The sequence below is a fragment of the Musca autumnalis genome, unplaced genomic scaffold (genome assembly GCF_047663935.1).
Source record: "Musca autumnalis isolate F117 unplaced genomic scaffold, ASM4766393v1 scaffold_5, whole genome shotgun sequence".
In the NCBI taxonomy this organism is placed as follows: Eukaryota; Metazoa; Arthropoda; class Insecta; order Diptera; family Muscidae; genus Musca; species Musca autumnalis.
The window spans coordinates 42209547-42228206 of NW_027412088.1; the positions used below are offsets into that span (position 1 = coordinate 42209547).

The following is an 18660-nucleotide window of genomic DNA, read 5'->3' on the forward strand; positions in this document are numbered from 1 at the left end:
CACGACCTTATGTGTGCAAGGCGGGTGTGCATACCATTGCACCACGGTGGCACCCGAAAAACGCACTCTTTAAAAGGTCTCTGACAAATATATCGTTGTGTTACAAACGGAATGACAAATTCAATTATACCCTCCATATTATGGTGGTGAAAGTGATGTTTTACCCCCAGACTTTAGGCAATGTACCCTATATATGGTTTCAGATAATTTAGAGTCGATTTAGAAATGTCCGTCCATATGTTTATGTAGTGACTGACATTGGTCCAATATTTGCACATCATAATATTTCTCCAGACCGTACTCCAAGTTCCAAAATGGTCTACATCGGACAACCTCTTTGAGTACCTCCCTCACAATGGTTCCTAATATAGCCTGAGTGATTATTAAATGCTGTTCAAGGCTTGCTTCTGATTACAATGAAAATTTGTTTAGCAAGACTATGCTTCCTTAAAGGCTCATAAGATTGAGTAGAATATGCTGTATGTTGTGATTGCAGTTTTCCGATTTGCATCTAATGTGTTTTGGGTTGACGTTCATATCTTTGCTGGAACAAGGTAGTCAACATTTACCCCTCGGGTCGATCGTACAATCTTAAAACATTTGCGAGGCCGTTAACCTTTGAGGGGCTTGTTTTTCTTTGAAGGCCAGGAGATTTTGGTCTGATGATGTATATTCTGTCGGAGCATGGACACAATTATTAAGACAGTTGTGCGAATGGTCAACGCCTTTCTTTCTCACAACGCATTCCAAAAAACGTCTGAAGTTCGTAACAAAAGTGGGTAGGGCGGTTCTTAGTTCTTTGGTTTTTTCATAGTAACATTTGTCCTATGGTGGACCGATTGCCTGAAATCGTTCCTATGGAGGAACGTGATCCACTACACATCTTAAATCGTTATCTCCAATGAACGAAAAATGTAGCACCCTAGAAGACATCATCGAATGGTCCTTGATTAATGGTCAAACAACATTTTGCACATCTTAAAACCAATCAAGATCGTGCCTGGGTGTCTTGTATTGGCCCTTAATTGTTAATATACATATGGGGATTTCTTAGTGAAATCGGGAAAACTTGTATTTTTACAGCTATCAGCTATCTAAAAAAATAGAATTTTTGTATAGTGGGCTTGGATGCAATTTTAGCGATTTAATATTTAAAATCTATTTTTATCAATGATTGTAATCTTTGATATTCTTAAAATAATTAAATATTAATAATAATAATAATAATAATAATAATAATAATAATAATAATAATAATAATAATAATAATAATAATAATAATAATAATAATAATAATAATAATAATAATAATAATAATAATAATAATAATAATAATAATAATAATAATAATAATAATAATAATAATAATAATAATAATAATAATAATAATAATAATAATAATAATAATAATAATAATAATAATAATAATAATAATAATAATAATAATAATAATAATAATAATAATAATAATAATAATAATAATAATAATAATAATAATAATAATAATAATAATAATAATAATAATAATAATAATAATAATAATAATAATAATAATAATAATAATAATAATAATAATAATAATAATAATAATAATAATAATAATAATAATAATAATAATAATAATAATAATAATAATAATAATAATAATAATAATAATAATAATAATAATAATAATAATAATAATAATAATAATAATAATAATAATAATAATAATAATAATAATAATAATAATAATAATAATAATAATAATAATAATAATAATAATAATAATAATAATAATAATAATAATAATAATAATAATAATAATAATAATAATAATAATAATAATAATAATAATAATAATAATAATAATAATAATAATAATAATAATAATAATAATAATAATAATAATAATAATAATAATAATAATAATAATAATAATAATAATAATAATAATAATAATAATAATAATAATAATAATAATAACAATAATAATAATAATAATAATAATAATAATAATAATAATAATAATAATAATAATAATAATAATAATAATAATAATAATAATAATAATAATAATAATAATAATAATAATAATAATAATAATAATAATAAGTTTAATCATTGCATATTTCAAATTCAAATCCTCTTTCATATTTAAATAATCATATTCTAAAGAAAATAACACATCATTATTTGGTAGGATTATTTGGCTCGGATGCCCATTCATACCCAGCGAATTGTTCGATGCCAAAGATGCCATTCAATCATGGGTGAAAGTGATCTGACATGTCATCTTTTTAGCATCTTCATCGATGAATTTTATATGAGCGTGGACCCCTAAAGATGCTATTCATTTTTCGATCCTATTACTAATCTATTTTCATATTCGAAAAATAACTTCGTTTTTAAATTGTTTAAGATAAATTCCTAAATAAAACAACAAAACAGATGTTAAATTGTGTTTTTAATTTTTTGCTAAAATAACAAATCACATTGTTATAAAGGAAGTTTGGTATTGACAAATTTTCAAAAAAAAATAAGCAAAAATAGTAATTATTCGAATCTCACTACCAAATAGGTCTCAAAATTTGTGTTATTAATCGTAGCTTAATACCAAAAAATTAAAAAAAATCAGAGTGTATAATCATTGATGAAAATTGATTACAAATATTAAATCGCGATAATTGCATCCAAACCCACTTTTGGGACAATTTTTATATTTTTTATTAGATAACAAAATAAAATATATAAAAAAAGGTTTTGACCGCTATTATCAGTATTTCTTCGCATATAGTTTTTACAAAAAAAATCTGAAAACATACTAAAATGATTTGCTGATGAGCAGCATCACCACAGCAAAAAATAAAGGAAATCAAAAACAACTTTTTGAAAAATTGTCCGATTTCACTCAGAAATCCCCATCCATACATTTATATGCGTGAAAATTTTACTAAAAGTATAATTGTAAATAAATAAAATATGTAAATAAATTAATTTTACTAAATATATTTCTTCTTTAATTTCAGTTAATCTCCCTGCTTTCCTCAGCGTTGCGCTCTTCCTCCTTCTAATCTCTGTGCCCGCATCCCTTCAAGGACGTACTACAAATATGGCTAACTTGGAATTTTCTCAAAGCTTGGAAGTATTTGGTGTAAAACTTTTTACCGAAGTTGCCAAGGCTAACGCCAAGACCAAGAAAAATGTGGTTTTCTCTCCCTTCTCAATTCAAACATGCATTGCTATGACCCGTATGGGTGCTGCTGGTGATACAGCCATTGAAATGGACAAAGGTATGGGCTTGACAGGCCAAAACGAGGTGGCAATTGCCGATAATTATCACAATCTTCTGGCTCAATATGAAAATAGCCACATTTTGAAAATTGCCAATAAAATTTATGTCATGAAGAACTATGAAGTTAAGGAAAAATTCAATGAATTGCTGACCAAGAAATTCTTTTCGTCTGTGGATAATATTGACTTTGGCAAAAATGTTGAAGCTGCTAAGACCATTAATAACTGGGTTGAATCGAAAACTAATAACCTGATTAAGGATCTTGTCAGTCCCAATCTGCTTGATGAAGATACACGTTTGGTATTGGTAAATGCCATACACTTTAAGGGTGAATGGGTGCATCCATTCTCCGAACATGCCACAAGAGAAAAAGATTTTTATCTTGATGAAACCAATACCGTAAAAGTACCCATGATGCATATTAGCGAACGTTTCCGTTATGGAGAATTCCCTGAATTGGATGCAAAGGCCCTTGAAATGCCCTATAAAAATTCCGATCTTTCAATGTTGATTATTTTGCCCAATTCTCGTACTGGCCTTGTGGATTTGGAGGAAAAATTGAAAACCGTATCCCTGCATGATTTGACCAGTAAAATGAGTTCGAACAAGGTGAATGTTGATTTGCCCAAATTTAAGGCTGAATTTGAAATGGAATTGAGTGATGTTCTGAAGAATGTAAGTGAATACGAATTGTGATGGGGCGAATTAATTGAAATATATTATTTTAAAATTTTTCTAGATTGGCATGGGCCGTATGTTCTCCAATAGTGCTGATTTCAGTAACATGTTGAAATCTGCCGAAGATTTGGCTGTTTCCAAAGTTATCCACAAGGCATTCATTGAAGTTAATGAAAAAGGCACAGAAGCTGCTGCTGCCACAGGTATGTTATTGATTTCTTTGTTTTTTGGGGCTATTCTATGGGGTTTTTGGTCTCCTCATTTTTGTGTTGCTACATAAATGTCCTTTGTCATTTACCATTCGTTCTTTATACTAACAACATTACATACGTATACATTTACTGTCGAACCAACTTCTAAAAAGCATGAATAGAGTATAGAGAGACTGTACCTTAAAACAATATGTTGGTTTTATGTCCCAAAAATAAAAATAAATATATTTTATTGAAATGCATACCCTGCAACTTCTTCGATTTGATCCAAAAACTCAAAATAAGAAATTGAAGGCAATCAGTTAATGATGTCACTTACCAACTGAGCAGTCTTTGCGTAATAATAAGTATTTGATCTATAGTGGTTTTTGACGAAATCGTTGTACTGGTCGCATATATTGTCCATTAAAATAAGAGATGCTATTTACAAATATTTTTAAGATTCATTTTTAGGCCGTAACTATACAGTTTAGTAAGAGGGGCACTAGAAAACCCTCTGGCCTAGGCAACACGCAGTGTCGCCAGGCATCATTTGACTTTTTTTGGAAGTTTGACTGTTTTTAGCCTAAGCGTACTCGTGACAATTTGACATACGATCGTGTATTGGGTTCGTTACAGTGACCTTAAAAAATCACTTTGCAAAAAAAATGGAATTTACTTGTGAACATTTTCGTCCGATAATTTTTCACAATTTTCGAGGTGGATAATCACGGCAAGAGTGCATCGATCAAATTAAATCTTTGTATGTTGATAAGGGGTCATGCTATAGCACTATGAAGAACTGGTGCAATGAATTCGATCGTGCCCAACATTAGCCAAAAAACGAAGACCGTGAGGGTCGCCCAAAATCGGCCTCTCACACATCGATTCAAACCAGCGCCTGTTTGTCCGGACAAAACGTGGAATTGATGGGTCATGCGCCGTACAGCTCGACTGGGCATCCAATTGCTTCATTTGATTCCAGCACATCAAGAAAAACGCCGTTGTCAAAAACCATGTTTTGGAGGTGTCACATTCAAGCCACTGTAAACAACTCAACACATGGTCGAATGTCAAACTGTCCTGAGTACGCCTAGGCTAGAAACTGTCAAACTTTCCAAAAACAAATAAAAAAAATGTCAGTCGGCTTTGCTGACAGATATATACCCTCAGCCTATGTCAGGGGTCTTTTCAGAATTTTGTGGCCCTTTTTGGTCATTTAAACTTGCCGACAAAAATTATGATCAGGATTAAAGTTAAAAAGTGTTGCGGAGGAGGTACTTGAAGGAAAGGAAAGTCCATTATGAAAGTGGATCTTATTTAGGGTGTCATATCTTTTCGATAGATAGGCGCCTACTAGTCATTTCAGTGGGTCATTGTATAAAAATTGAACCAGTATGCCAGGAAGCATGGACTTGTCCACGGAAAACGTAATATCGTTCTAGACATGACAACAATGAACACCATCGGCATACATTTACAAACGATCTTCGAACTTTTATGGGAGAGGTACCCTAAGAAGAGGACCTATATGGGCCATTTCAGATGTTAAACTAAATTTGGACAAAATATTGGGAGATTCAAAGTTTGGACCAAATTGGTTGATCGATTCGGGAGTTATCGTGTTCTCCAGCCACTACATAATATTATGATGACATAGGGGTTTTTACACCTTTCGGTTTGTTTTTTTAAAGAAGTATGGACTTGCCTCTGAAAAAATTTTTACCGTCATAATTGAGGCAGCAAATTCAAGTAACTTTATCAAAATTCAAAGTGATTCGAGAGAAGGTCTTAAAGTGACCTTATCCGAAATTTTGTGTGGGAGGTACCCGAAGGACTGGACAAATATAGTCCATATTCAAACCTGATCTATATCTGCTAAATATATTAGGATGTATAAAGCATGAACCAAATCGGCCACTCCCTTCAAGAGTTATCGTGGCCACATTTTTTCGAACATTTCCGAACATTTTTGAATTTTTGTGGGGGAGGTACCTAAAGGAGTGGACCGATATGGCTTATCTTCGAACTTAAATTAAGTTTGAACAAAATATTACGAAGGCAAAATTTTGGATCGAATCAGCAAAACCGTTCAAGAGTTATCTTGCTCTCAAACCCCAACACACAGTGTCGCAGAGGCTTTTTGCATCTTTCAGGCTATTTTCTCAGGAAGTATGGACTTGCCCCGGATCAGACTTGTACCATCGTAAAGGGGGCATTTAATACAAGTTGTTACAGCAAAAACCAAAGTGATTCGAGAGCAGCTCCTAAACTGAACTTTTCCGAAATTTTGTGTGGGAGGTACCCGAAGGAATGGACCGATTGTGCCCTAATTGGAACTTTATTTAAGTATGGTAGAAATTTCACGATGTGCAAAGTATGGACCAAATCGGTTACTCCCTTCAAGAGTTGTCGTGCGCACAAATTTTCCAAACATTTTCGAACTTTTGTGGGGAGGTACCGAAAGGAGTGGACCGATAGAACCCATCTTCGAACTTAAACTAAGTTTAGACAAAATATTGCGAAAGCCAAATTTTGGACCAAATCTCTTCATCCGTTCGAGAGTTATCGTGCGCACCAGCCAGCCAGACAGACAGACGGACGGACATTGCTACATCAACTCCAAATTGTCTGAAAAACATTTCGTCCAAACATACTTGGGATCGAAAACCATTATTTCGATGAGCCACATTTTGCCCGTATGAAAGTGTATATACCCTCGTTAGCATAAATGCTGAGGGTATAAAACAACCTTAAACTTTACATGTTCCAAATTTTGTGTGGGAGATACCCTAAGGAGTGGTACGATGTACGTTCCATATTTGGACGTAATCCAAATATGTACGCGAGTGTTATGTTAGGCACAGCCAAGTTTAGTTATTGCCGGCAGATTTTTTGGAGCTCCAGGGCCATTATCTCAAAAAGTATGGACTTGTCCCCGAAAAAGAATACACCGTCAAGGAAAAGAATACAAGTCAACATTTCGATTTTTAACAAAAAATGTGCCGTTTATTGACCATTAATCGGTCAAACAAATTTTAAGAAAAAATCAAAATTTTGATGTATTCAATAAACTCACAAAAATATATGAAGAGTGAACACCAAATTTCTGTAATTTTGGATGGATAATGTGGCTAAAACCTTAAAAACCCGAAAATTGGGCGGTACCGTTCCATGGGGGTTACATCAAAACGTGAACCAATACCAACAATTCTCTGTAAAAATATTTCGCAAGACCTGGAGAAGACTAAATACCAAATATCAGCTACATTGGTTGTTTAATGTGGCTAAAACCGTTAAAATACCGAAAATCGGGCGATACCGTTCTATTGGAGCTATATCAAAACGTGGACCTATGTACATATTTTTTATCAGAAAAGTTTTTTGGTCCATTGGGAATCCTCAATGCATAATTTCGGCGTATTTGGGCGTGAAACATATGTAAAATCTGCAAAATTCGAAAATCGGGAGGTACCGTTATATGGGGTCTATATCAAAACGTGGACCTATGTCCATAATTTTTATCGGAAAAGTTTTTTGTAAAGTGAAAACCCCTCATCTCAAAATTCAATCAATTTGGTTGATAAGTTTAGCTAAAATATTCAAAATACCGAAACATTAAGAAGTACCGTTGCATGGGGACTATCCCAAAACGTGGACCGACCTTCCCAATTTTTTGCTCTCGACATTGTCAGTGAACTATAAGTATTTATACCAAAATCCATCTGCCAACGCCAACTCCTTTTATATTTGGCCACCGTTTATTTGAACTCGCGACATAGTGCAGCGTTTTTTTGAGGTTATGCTCCATTATCTCGGGAGCTATGGACTTGCCATCGAAAAAAATTACAATGACGTAACAGGGGCCGCACGAACATCCTGTTACAAAAAATTTCATAACGATTCGTGAGGTGTCACTAAACTGCACTTATTTCAAATTTTATGTGGGAGGTACCTGAAGGAGTGGACCGATATAATCCATATTCGAACCTGATGTATGCCTGGAGGTAGTATTACCATATGCAAAGTTTGGTTCAATTCCGTTACTCCCTTCGAGAGTTATAGTGCGCACAAGTTTTGCGACAATTTTTGAACATTTGTGGGGGAGGTACCTGAAGGAGTGGACCTATATGGCCCATCTTCGAACTTAAATCAAAACTGGACAAAATATTTCTATACCCAAAATTTGAACCGAATCGATTGATCAGTTCGAGAGTTATCGTGCGTACCAGCCAGCCCGACAGACAGACAGACGGACGGACATTACTAGATCTACTCAAAATTGTCTGAAACGGATATCGTACGAACATATTTGGGGCCTAAAACCATTATTTCGATGAAGCACATTTTTTGGTCGTTTCAAAGAGAATATACCCTCTTTAGTCTAAAGGCTGAGGGTATAAAAAAATGTCAAATGACGCCTTGCGGCACTGCGTGTTGCCTAAGCCAGAAGGTTTTGTAGTGCCCCTCGTAATGGCAAGTGGTCAATTTCGGTCCAAGTTGAAAGAAATTTGCAAGTTATACATTTCAATAAAATTTATTTCTGATATACTCTAATACCTCTAATGTTAAGCAAAAAATAATAGATTTTTTTCGATTTGCGCTCCTGAATTGATTTGCGTTATTAAAAACTAATATTTGCGGCTTCGAATTTTTATGAAGAGTTTATTCAAAACATGTGGAAACATGTGTTTTGATTTGCGTTGTTTCGATTTGCGCCGGAACCAACCATTTACGCAAATCGAGGTATTAGTGCACAGTGTTTAATATTAACGTGTTCGAATATATCTTATTCATGTTTTATGTCATTTCTTTTGCACTAAAAAGATTTTAATATCTGGAAAAATCATAAATGTTGAACTCTTTATATTTTACACTTATTAATCTGTGTTCTAATGTATTGTTATATAGTATACATATATTATAGAAATCCAGATGTCCAAGAAATTAGTATATTGTTGTTTATTGCTTTGCCATGAAAATGGGAGTGCACAAATAATTTGAAAACTTTAACTTTTTACTAATATGCAGTGGGACATATCTGGAATGCAAAAGCTTATTATGGAGAAATATAAACTTAGGCGTTCTAGAATATATTCTTAATATATTTGCGTTTTATGACACATATTTAACTTGAATTCCGATAGCATTGACCTATCTTAATAAGTATAACTCCATGTTTCATATCCAATATAATGACCACCATAGGGTATAGGGGAGAGATGATTCTCGTTTGCAGTATTCATAATAATTTTTAGATTTTAGGCCGAGTCATGGGCACTATGAACTTTATATTATACATTTGTATACTGGACAATGTGGTAGACATAATTCTCCAATGGATTCTCCACCGATTTGGTCCAAAATTTGGTCCTTGTCCAAGTTCGAAGAAGGGCCCTATCGGTTCACTTCCTCGGGTACCTCCCCAATAAAAGTTAAAAAATGTTCTCAATAATTCTGCGCACGATAGCTTTCGAAGGAAATAGCCGATTTGGACCATACTTTGCACATCATAACATTTCTACAAGATATAGATCAGGTCCACTCCTTCGGGTGCCTACCACACCCATTTTCGTAAAAATGCTGTTAAGTTAAGTTCAAGTTTTTTTAGTGGCAAGTCTATACCTTCTGAGAAAATTCTGTAAAAAACCCTATAATGTCATGACAAGTTTGCGTTGGTCAAAGCTTTCCATATCGTAATATTTTTGCGAATCTTAGATACAGTACGAAGATGGTAACGACATCCGGTACATCCCCTCCACCCCCCCACCAAAAAAAAATTAAAAAAAAAAATATACTAAAATTATGAGCGCATTATACCTTGAACGGAGTAAGCGATTTGGTCCAAACATTTTGTCTTAACTTAATTAAGTTCGAAAATGTATTATATTGGTCCATATTGGCGATCCACAGAAATTACTGGTGGGTGGACTATGTTGGTGCCTTCCTTTAAGTACCTCCTCTTCATCACTTTTGAGTTTTAATCGAAATCCATATTATTGCCGGCAAGTTCATACGTCCAAAAGGGCAACAAAATTCTAAAACCTCTAAATACATAATTGTTTGGGTAAAGGATTCGATCTGTCCATTGATGACAGTTTCAATTCTCACAGTTTGAGGGTATATTTAAGCCGACTGATAGGTACATTTTTCATCCTTCAGGGTAAAATTCTGAGTCGAACTGTGCATGTCCAATGGCCTCTCTAACATATGTCCCAAACATATTGTCTGTTTGCAACTAATTTATGTTTGGGTGCAAACAAATATTTGTTTCTTACGGAGAGCAAGGGAGCGTAAATTTCAATGTTAAACTCATTGAAATTCATGCTCACTTGCTCTCAGTAAGCGCTCACTGGCTATCTCTAACATATACACACATTAACAAATGCTGGTGATTTATTGAAATACATAGAATTACCATACATAGAATTTTACCAAGTAAAAAAGTATCAGTCGGCTTTGCCGACAGAGATATACCCTCAGCCTGTTTAATTTGAAACACTTTATTCCCAAAAATACTTATGTGTTTAGGGGGTTTTCAAAATTTTTGGCGTATGAAACGACAAAAATGTGGATTAGGATTATAGTTCAACTAGTCATTTCAGTGGCTAGTATTCTGGAAGCATGAACTTCTCCACGGAAAACATAATATCGCTGTAAACAGGACCATAACGAACAGGACCGGTTTACATTCCCACAAGATCTTCGAACAGACCCTAAACTGCACTTAGACACAAATGTTGAACTTTCGTGGGGGAGGTATCCTAAGGAGAGGACCGATATGGGCCATTTTAGAATTTAAACTAAATTTGGACAAAATAGTAGGATATCCAAATTTGCTGCTCCGTTCAAGAGATACCGTGCATACGATTTTAGTGACCTTTTTTAAAAATTGGGAAAGAACCGGAAGTTGTGGACCGGTATTGCCCATCTTCGAACTGAGACTAATTTTAGACAAATTATGACGAAGGGCAAATTTTGGATCTAATTGGTTGATCAGTTCGAGAGTTATCGTTCTCTCCATCCACTATATATGGTGCCATAGGGTTTGGGCTGTTTTCCCAAGAACTATGGACTTGCCCCTAAAAAACTTTTACCGTCGTAATTAAGGCAGCGAATGTAAGTTGCTTCAACAAAAATCAAAATTATTCGAGCGCAGGTCTTAAAGTGAACTTATCCGAAATTTTGTATGGGAGGTACCCGAAGGAGTGAACAATAGGCCGGGGCGATTTGTATGGAAGGAAAAAAACCTTAATGGGCCCTTCGAGTTTCTGATTCCTGGGATTGAATTGAGCAAAAAAGTCCACTGGACCATAAGTCTACGGTGAATTTTTTTTACATTTTGGCATATAACTACCAAACCACTGAGATTTTCGATCTAACAAAAAGACAAAAATTGTAGCCAAGACAGTAATTAAGAACTCTCTAATACATAAAAAGCATTGGAATGCCCCTTCAGGCGGTTTTGGCCTTGAAAAGGTGCAAACTTTTCGGAAAATGTCTATAAATGGCAGTGTGCTACAAAAGTTGACCACAAAAAATTCAAGCGTTCCGATTCAAAAATCTATCGTGGTGGGAACCATGGAGAACGAGAATGTCTTTAGTTCATTTTGGTCACTTCGTTCTATTTTTTATAACGGTAAAAGCAGTGAAAATCTGGGTTTCTCACATTTTCAAATTTAAACGGGCATATTTAATTTTTTTACAACGGATTTCTATTGATCCTTCTTCCTTTTAAAGGGGTGAATTATATCTTTCGAACAAGTTATTAAGTTATAGTGGTTTAAGTCTGAAAACTCCCTACAAAAAAAAAACTATAACTGAATTTCTCACAATTTTCAAAATAAATATTGAATAAAACAAAAATTGAAATAGGGCCCATTAAGGTTTTCAAATCGCCTCGGTCTATATATATATAGCATACACTAAAATGAACATAGAACGCTAAAATTTTGGGAAGGTGCGTCCTTTGTTTGTTGCAGGTCAAGTTCGCTGGTAGGCTATATCGGTTCAAGGTTTGGTATAGCCCCCATATAACGTTTCCTCCCGTATTCAGGTATTTTGACGTTTTTAGCCACATTTTCAGACCAAATTATCTATAATTTGACATTCAGGGTCCTAGTGACCAAAAAAGTTACATTCAAAAAATTATGGAAATAGGTTTAGATTTTGTTGAAGCCCCAGATTACACCCCGTTACCCCCCGATTTTCAGTACTTTGAGGATTTTATTTAGAATTGGCATTTGAGGTTCTCCATGGTCACGAAACTTCTACACAAAAATCGTCAATAAGGGTCCATGCTTTGGTATAGACTCCATATAAAGGTACTTCCCTATTTTAGGTATTTTAATGGTTCTGGCAACATTTTGACGGATCCTTGTTGGTGTTGGATGATACTTCTAGCCTTTTCTTCTTTATATATATAATATTTTTTTGTCTGTGCCGATATTTCCATTTGGCTTCTTTTCCTTTCAATTTCCCTTTTCCAAACTCCTATATTTTGTCCTTGGGCATCTTTTGAGAGTTTATATATTTTTGGCACAATTTTACTCAATAGTCCTGCTATCTGTACCTCTTAATCGCCTTACTATACTATTATACTACCATGCTCTTTGGTTTGATATTTTCTGAGGAAGGTATGGACCTTTTTTGGACTTGATATGGGTTTGGAAGAAATACTACAATTTTCCATATTTCGGCCAAATCGGATACACAATTCTTTAGTTGTCATGCTTATCAGTCATTTTAGTTGTTGCAGGCAGTCATTCTTAGTACTTTTGGGCCTTTATGATATTGAATTTTGGAATTCCGACACGCAGTTGGAGATGGTGGTAGTCCTCTTATAAAGGAACATAAGTAGTTGCGGCAGGTTCAGGTGTTGGACCATTAAAAGTACAGAAAATCTGCTTGCGAAAACTGTTGGCGTAGATTTACATATTATTATACCACCAAAACATTTTTTCATCTGGCTATGGTTCAGTAGGATTTCTTAGTTTATGCACAGCTTTATATTGGTTTTGGTAATCTTGCATCCCTAACATGTTTTCCTATTACCACATTTCCTCTTTACGATGTCCTACTGTAGTTTAGTCTAATCTTCTTTTCACACTTTGTCTCCAACAATTATTGTTAAATATTAAATTAAACAAAAATATGTGTCATTCATTGTCTAGGCATGTTGGTACGCACGAAACGTTCGTTAGTAGATTTTTCCGAAACGAAGGAATTCAATGTCGAGCATCCATTTATATATCAATTATATCATAAAACAACTGTAACAACGTCCACAACATCATCACCTCCACCACCATCATCCGAAGAATCATCGATTGTAACAATAATTTTGCCATTATTCATGGGTTCACATCAAATCGCTGTTGCAGAAGCAGCTACTGCATCGACTCCAGAATCAAGTACAACTAGACTTAGTGATGAATTATAAATATATGTTAATATTTATTGTATTTATTTGTAACATTTTTAAACAAATGCAACTAAATAGATGAAAATTGTATTACAAATACATATGTTAGTGTATGTTTCAACTAATTTAATATTAATAATAAAATAAAACAATATTTTTTTTGGAATCTTCATATTTACTGGAGAATTCCACCATGAAATAAATGTTTCGGACACAATTTTCTAAAAACAAATCAACTGTAATAATGGTAAGCTTTTAAATAAATCTATTGAATAGTTGGTTATTAATATATAATCCGTTAGTAATTAATATTATATTATTCTATTGTTGTTGTTATCTTCTAATGTCACGAAAAAATGAAATCATTTTCCACCATACAAAAAGACTTTATACTATGAAACGCGTTAAATCAGACGGAAGTAGAAGTCGATTAATAAATGTGGCAACATCTTCAAAATACATCAAATCGCTGCACGGGGGAGGGAACAGTTGTATATGGATTCATATCTCGATAACTATGTTGCTATATTATTTGATGGTGTATTCCAACGATATTTTACCTAGAAATGTTTAAACCATTTAAATTTAAAAAAAAATCGTATGACCCCTTTATTTTCTTTCTTTGACATTCAAAATCACCGGTAACTAAGTATTGTTATATTGCATTCTCGTAATTATGTCACCAATATATTTAAATTTCATTTTGTGATCGATACACTTTTGCGGTGATTATCCACCTCGAAAGTTGTGAAAAATTCTTGGACGAAAATGTTCACAAGTAAATTCCATTTTTTTGCAAATTGATTTTTTCAAGTCACTGAAAACAACACATAAATAGTCGTAGGACAAACTGTCTTGAGTAAGTCTAGGCTAAAAACTGTCAAACTTTCCAACAAAAAATTTAAATGGCGCCTGGCAATACGCCGTGTTGCTTTGGCCAGGTAGTTTTCGTGCAGCCCTCGTACTAAATGTTTGTGGTTAATTATAATCCCATACAAATTCGCATTTGGCCCAATAGTCCGGTCAAAATAGACATGCGTATAAGGGGGAAATAGCAAAAATTCCAACAAAGCTGAATTTTGGTGGAGAGCTAGGGATGGCCATTAGAAGCAACGTCCTAAAAGTCCCCATCGATCCCATGTGTGCAAAACAAGTTATTCGGGGTCAAAGGTCATTTTTGGAGGCATTATTCAGTTTTTTTATTTTTTCTCAAAAACGGTAATACTCCCGCTAAAGAAAAAGTTGTAGATTCAATAATTGTCTAAAAGATTAGTCCTTATGATTCTTAAAAAAGACTTACCATTTTCGAGATATCTCGACCTAAAGGTCAAATAAAAAATTAGCCGCGTAAGTACATTATGAGGCGAACCGGTTAAAGTAACGACACTATGTGTTAGATACTTCCGTAAGCTTTCAAACGATATCCACTTTGCAGTAATCGGTTCAGTAGAACCGGGTCTAACCCGGTTTTTAAATTTGGCCTTTCGGGTCTAATAACCGGCGAACCGGATCCGCAACCGTTGAAAATTATACATTTCCGTAATCAGCGCAACAAACCCTACCTTCGGACAAAACTTGAACAAAAATCGAAGAGTTTTCGTTGGGGTCGTTCCCGTTGGGCTTTCGATTATACATGTGGGTTAAATGGGCTATTTTTGCATAAAATGACTCTAACATTGAATAACTCTACTAAACACACTCCGATTTTGTTGGAATTTTTTTAGAAGATAGCTATAACAATGGCTAAAATCATGGAGAGACGAGAGTAGACGTGTTTTTTTAGTGCTCCACAATTTTGTGAAATTCTGATCGAAAAACTGTTTAATGTGGTTAAAAAAAACAGATACAAATATTTAACACCATACTCGTTCGTATTGTTGTTACAAATATTAAATAAAATAACATTAGAAAGCGAAATTTAAAAATTTGCAAATGCATGCAAAAGTGAATTGAGTAATAAGACAAAATATAACTCCAATATAGAGTTTATGTGATCAAAAAACAAAAACAAAACATATTGCATAAAAAGACGAAGAACCTACGAAAAGAATAAATCAGCAATACTCTCCTAAATTGGTCTTACATGGTTCTCTCATAAATGTTGAAAAGGTGAAGAATAAAAACTATTCAGAGAACAAGTAGAAAGTAGTAACAAATGAAAAAAGAAATAACAAGAATAATTTGTGCCGGCAGTATACAACGAGCGTTTCTCACATAACATACTCGTAATAAAATGAGTGAAAAATTATTATTCTCCCTACTGCAACTACACTCTAACTGAGAATTTATAACTTTGTTGCAATACAAATAACTACTCAACTCTGTGAATTAGAAAAAATATACAAACATAAGTGAAGAAACACACCAGAAAAAGTGATGTAAAAAAATAATACTCAAAAAACTGTTGTTTTTTAATTGAGAACATAAACTGAAACAATAAACATAAAGGAAAACAAAATCTGAGAAACAGAAGAATATTAACGAATCAGTAATAGGAACATAATAAAACGTAACTATTTAAACTATCTATCAAATCAAAGATTGTGGCATTTGGTTTTATTAAAGAATTGAAAAAAAATACGATGGCCCCAGCAACCCAATGTTCTGAATGTGGAAAAAATATACAAGGAAACTCTTTTATAAATTGTGGAATTTGTTCTTCGCGCTTGCACCACAAATGTGCAATTTCTAAAAATGAAAATCTAACCGAGCCGTTCATCAAACTAATAAAACAGAGTAAAGGAGGCATTTTATTTAAATGTGATAAATGCATTGTCAATAACTCAAACGCCAATAACTCCAATGACCCTGTGACTGACGGAATTTCAGGCAAACTCGCTAGTCTGGAAAATAGTATCAAAATGCTGTCTAAAATTGTATCTGAGGAAATTATGTCTAAACTGGATGGTATTAAAGATGAAGTGGCTACATGTGTAGCAAAAACTAAAGAAACAGAACTGTATGTAAAAGACAAACTATTCCATCTAGAACTTGAAAATAATTCATTGCGAAGGCAACTAAATCGAGGAGATATTCTTATAAGTGGCCTTCCTAACCATCTGTCAACCAATGATATTTATGAAGCGGTATTCAAAATTGGGACTGTTTTCGGAGTAGATATACAACATAGCGACATAAACATATGTGCATATATTAGGATGCGAAAAGTTGTTATTGTAAAATTTAATAGTATATTCAAACGCGATCTTATCTTTAGTAAATATATGGCTGAAAAAAACTTAAAACTAAATCAAATAACTAATTCGGATATTGAATCTAGAGTTTTTATTAATGACAACTTAACACCAATGGCAGCCAAAATGAATTACACATGCAGAAAACTATTTCAACATAAAATTATAAAGAAATTTAGTCTGATAAATAAAAATATCCCTGAAGTGAAACTTTTTCTACCTGATGGAACATCTCACACTTTTAATATTGAAAAATTGTTGGCTTTTGTTAAAGAATCACCTATAGATGTATTTGATAAATAAATTTAATTGTCTCATGATATTTATATAACCTTTGTAATATACTTATAATGCATGAATTCTTGTTGAGATTAAAGTTAAATATTCGATCAAAATTTATTAAAAATACATAAAGAAATTATCTTCTTAAAAATTTTTCACAAAAACTTGGAACGCTAAAAATTATATTAAAATCATTAAAATAATTAAATGGATATGAAATTTTTTATGAGTATTAGTATTAGATTTTTATATATAATTACAATAAATAAATACAATTCTAACACGAATATGGATGGCATTATTTTTTTACAACATGGAGAGTAACCTAGGTGACATCATTAACAATAACACAATGAGGAATTTGAACCTTAATAAAGAGAATTTAAATTTCGTACACTTAAACGCCCAAAGTTTGGTTCCGGGTAGAAATTCATATAAAATAGATGAAATTCGATCTGTTTTTTCTGATAATTCTGTTGACGTCATAGGAGTGTCAGAATCATGGTTAAAGCCGTATACTGCAAATGAAGCTGTTAATATTGAGGGTTATTGCTTGTTTAGAATGGATAGACTCGAAGGACGCGGCGGAGGTGTTTGCATATATATCAAAAAAACGCTAAAAGTTAAGGCTGTTTGCGAAATAACAAATTATTGCGTATCTGAAGGTATGTTTCTTGAAATTCAAATGAATGGGGGTTTAAAGGTGCTTGTAGGTGTGTTGTATCTTCCATATGGAAATATCTTAAGTTGTGAGAGTGTTATTTGTGATCTCTCGTCTCAATATCAACACATAGTGTTGATGGGGGACTTCAATATTAATGTTTTAACAAGAAATACTGAAATGCGAGACCATCTTAGGCATAGTGGACTGGAGATTGTGCATAATTCAGTCCCCACCCACTATTGTGTGCAATCAAGTACTACTTCACTAATTGATTATTTTTTGGTCAGTGACATAAACTTAGTAAAATCTAAAGGCCAATTTCTCTTACCGTCATTAAACTCACATCACGCTGTAATATTTTTGTCCTATGGTTTAAGCAAAACTGAAGTTCCAGTCATTAGAGAAATACGGGACTATACTCAGCTCAATGTTGATAATTGTTTTGAGGACTTAATGTTATCAGATTTTAGTCTTATTTATGAAACTAATGATTGCAATGCCCAAGTGGAAATATTTAATAGTATTGTTCGTAATGCTTATGATACTCATGTTCCGATTAAAGCTTTGAAGCAGAGGAAAGATTTTAACTGGCTAAATCAGCCAAGAATTCGTAATGCTGCAGAATTGAAAGATTTAGCTTATCGTGCCTATCTAGAAAATAGAAGTCAAACTAATTGGAAAGTTTACACTAAGTACCGTAATAGGCTAAAAAGTATTATGCGCAGAGAGAGAACTATATTTTTCCGTAATTTCTTTTCATTGGCATCATCAAAAGCTATGTGGACCGAACTTCGAAATTTGGGATATTGCGGCAGTAATGTTGAAAATGTAGACGTCGATGTTAATTCAGCTAATGAATTCTTTGCCTTACCCAGATTGGACAATCCACCGCCAATAGAGTTTGAATTATCTAATGCAAATATGTTTGATGGTTTTTCATTTCGATGTACCAA

The 18660-nt window shown here is 33.3% G+C and overlaps 1 protein-coding gene across 20 annotated transcripts in view; it reads left to right on the plus strand.

Annotated features, from left to right (window-relative positions):
* Nucleotides 1–18660, plus strand: part of LOC141405527 (antichymotrypsin-2-like) — a 167941-nt gene that overhangs the window by 91830 nt on the left and 57451 nt on the right. For 18 of the 20 annotated variants that reach the window (XR_012413218.1, XM_073989936.1, XM_073989933.1 and 15 more), the window contains exons 2-3: nt 3009–3949; nt 4014–4155. Coding sequence is in view for 19 of the 20 variants with exons in the window: in XM_073989936.1 (XP_073846037.1) it covers nt 3009–3949; nt 4014–4155 (1083 nt within the window). In the remaining variant the exon portion in view is untranslated. Of the gene's footprint in view, nt 1–3008; nt 3950–4013; nt 4156–13316; nt 13771–18660 lie in introns of those variants that run through there. The other 2 variants (XM_073989930.1, XM_073989944.1) reach the window with 1 other exon arrangement.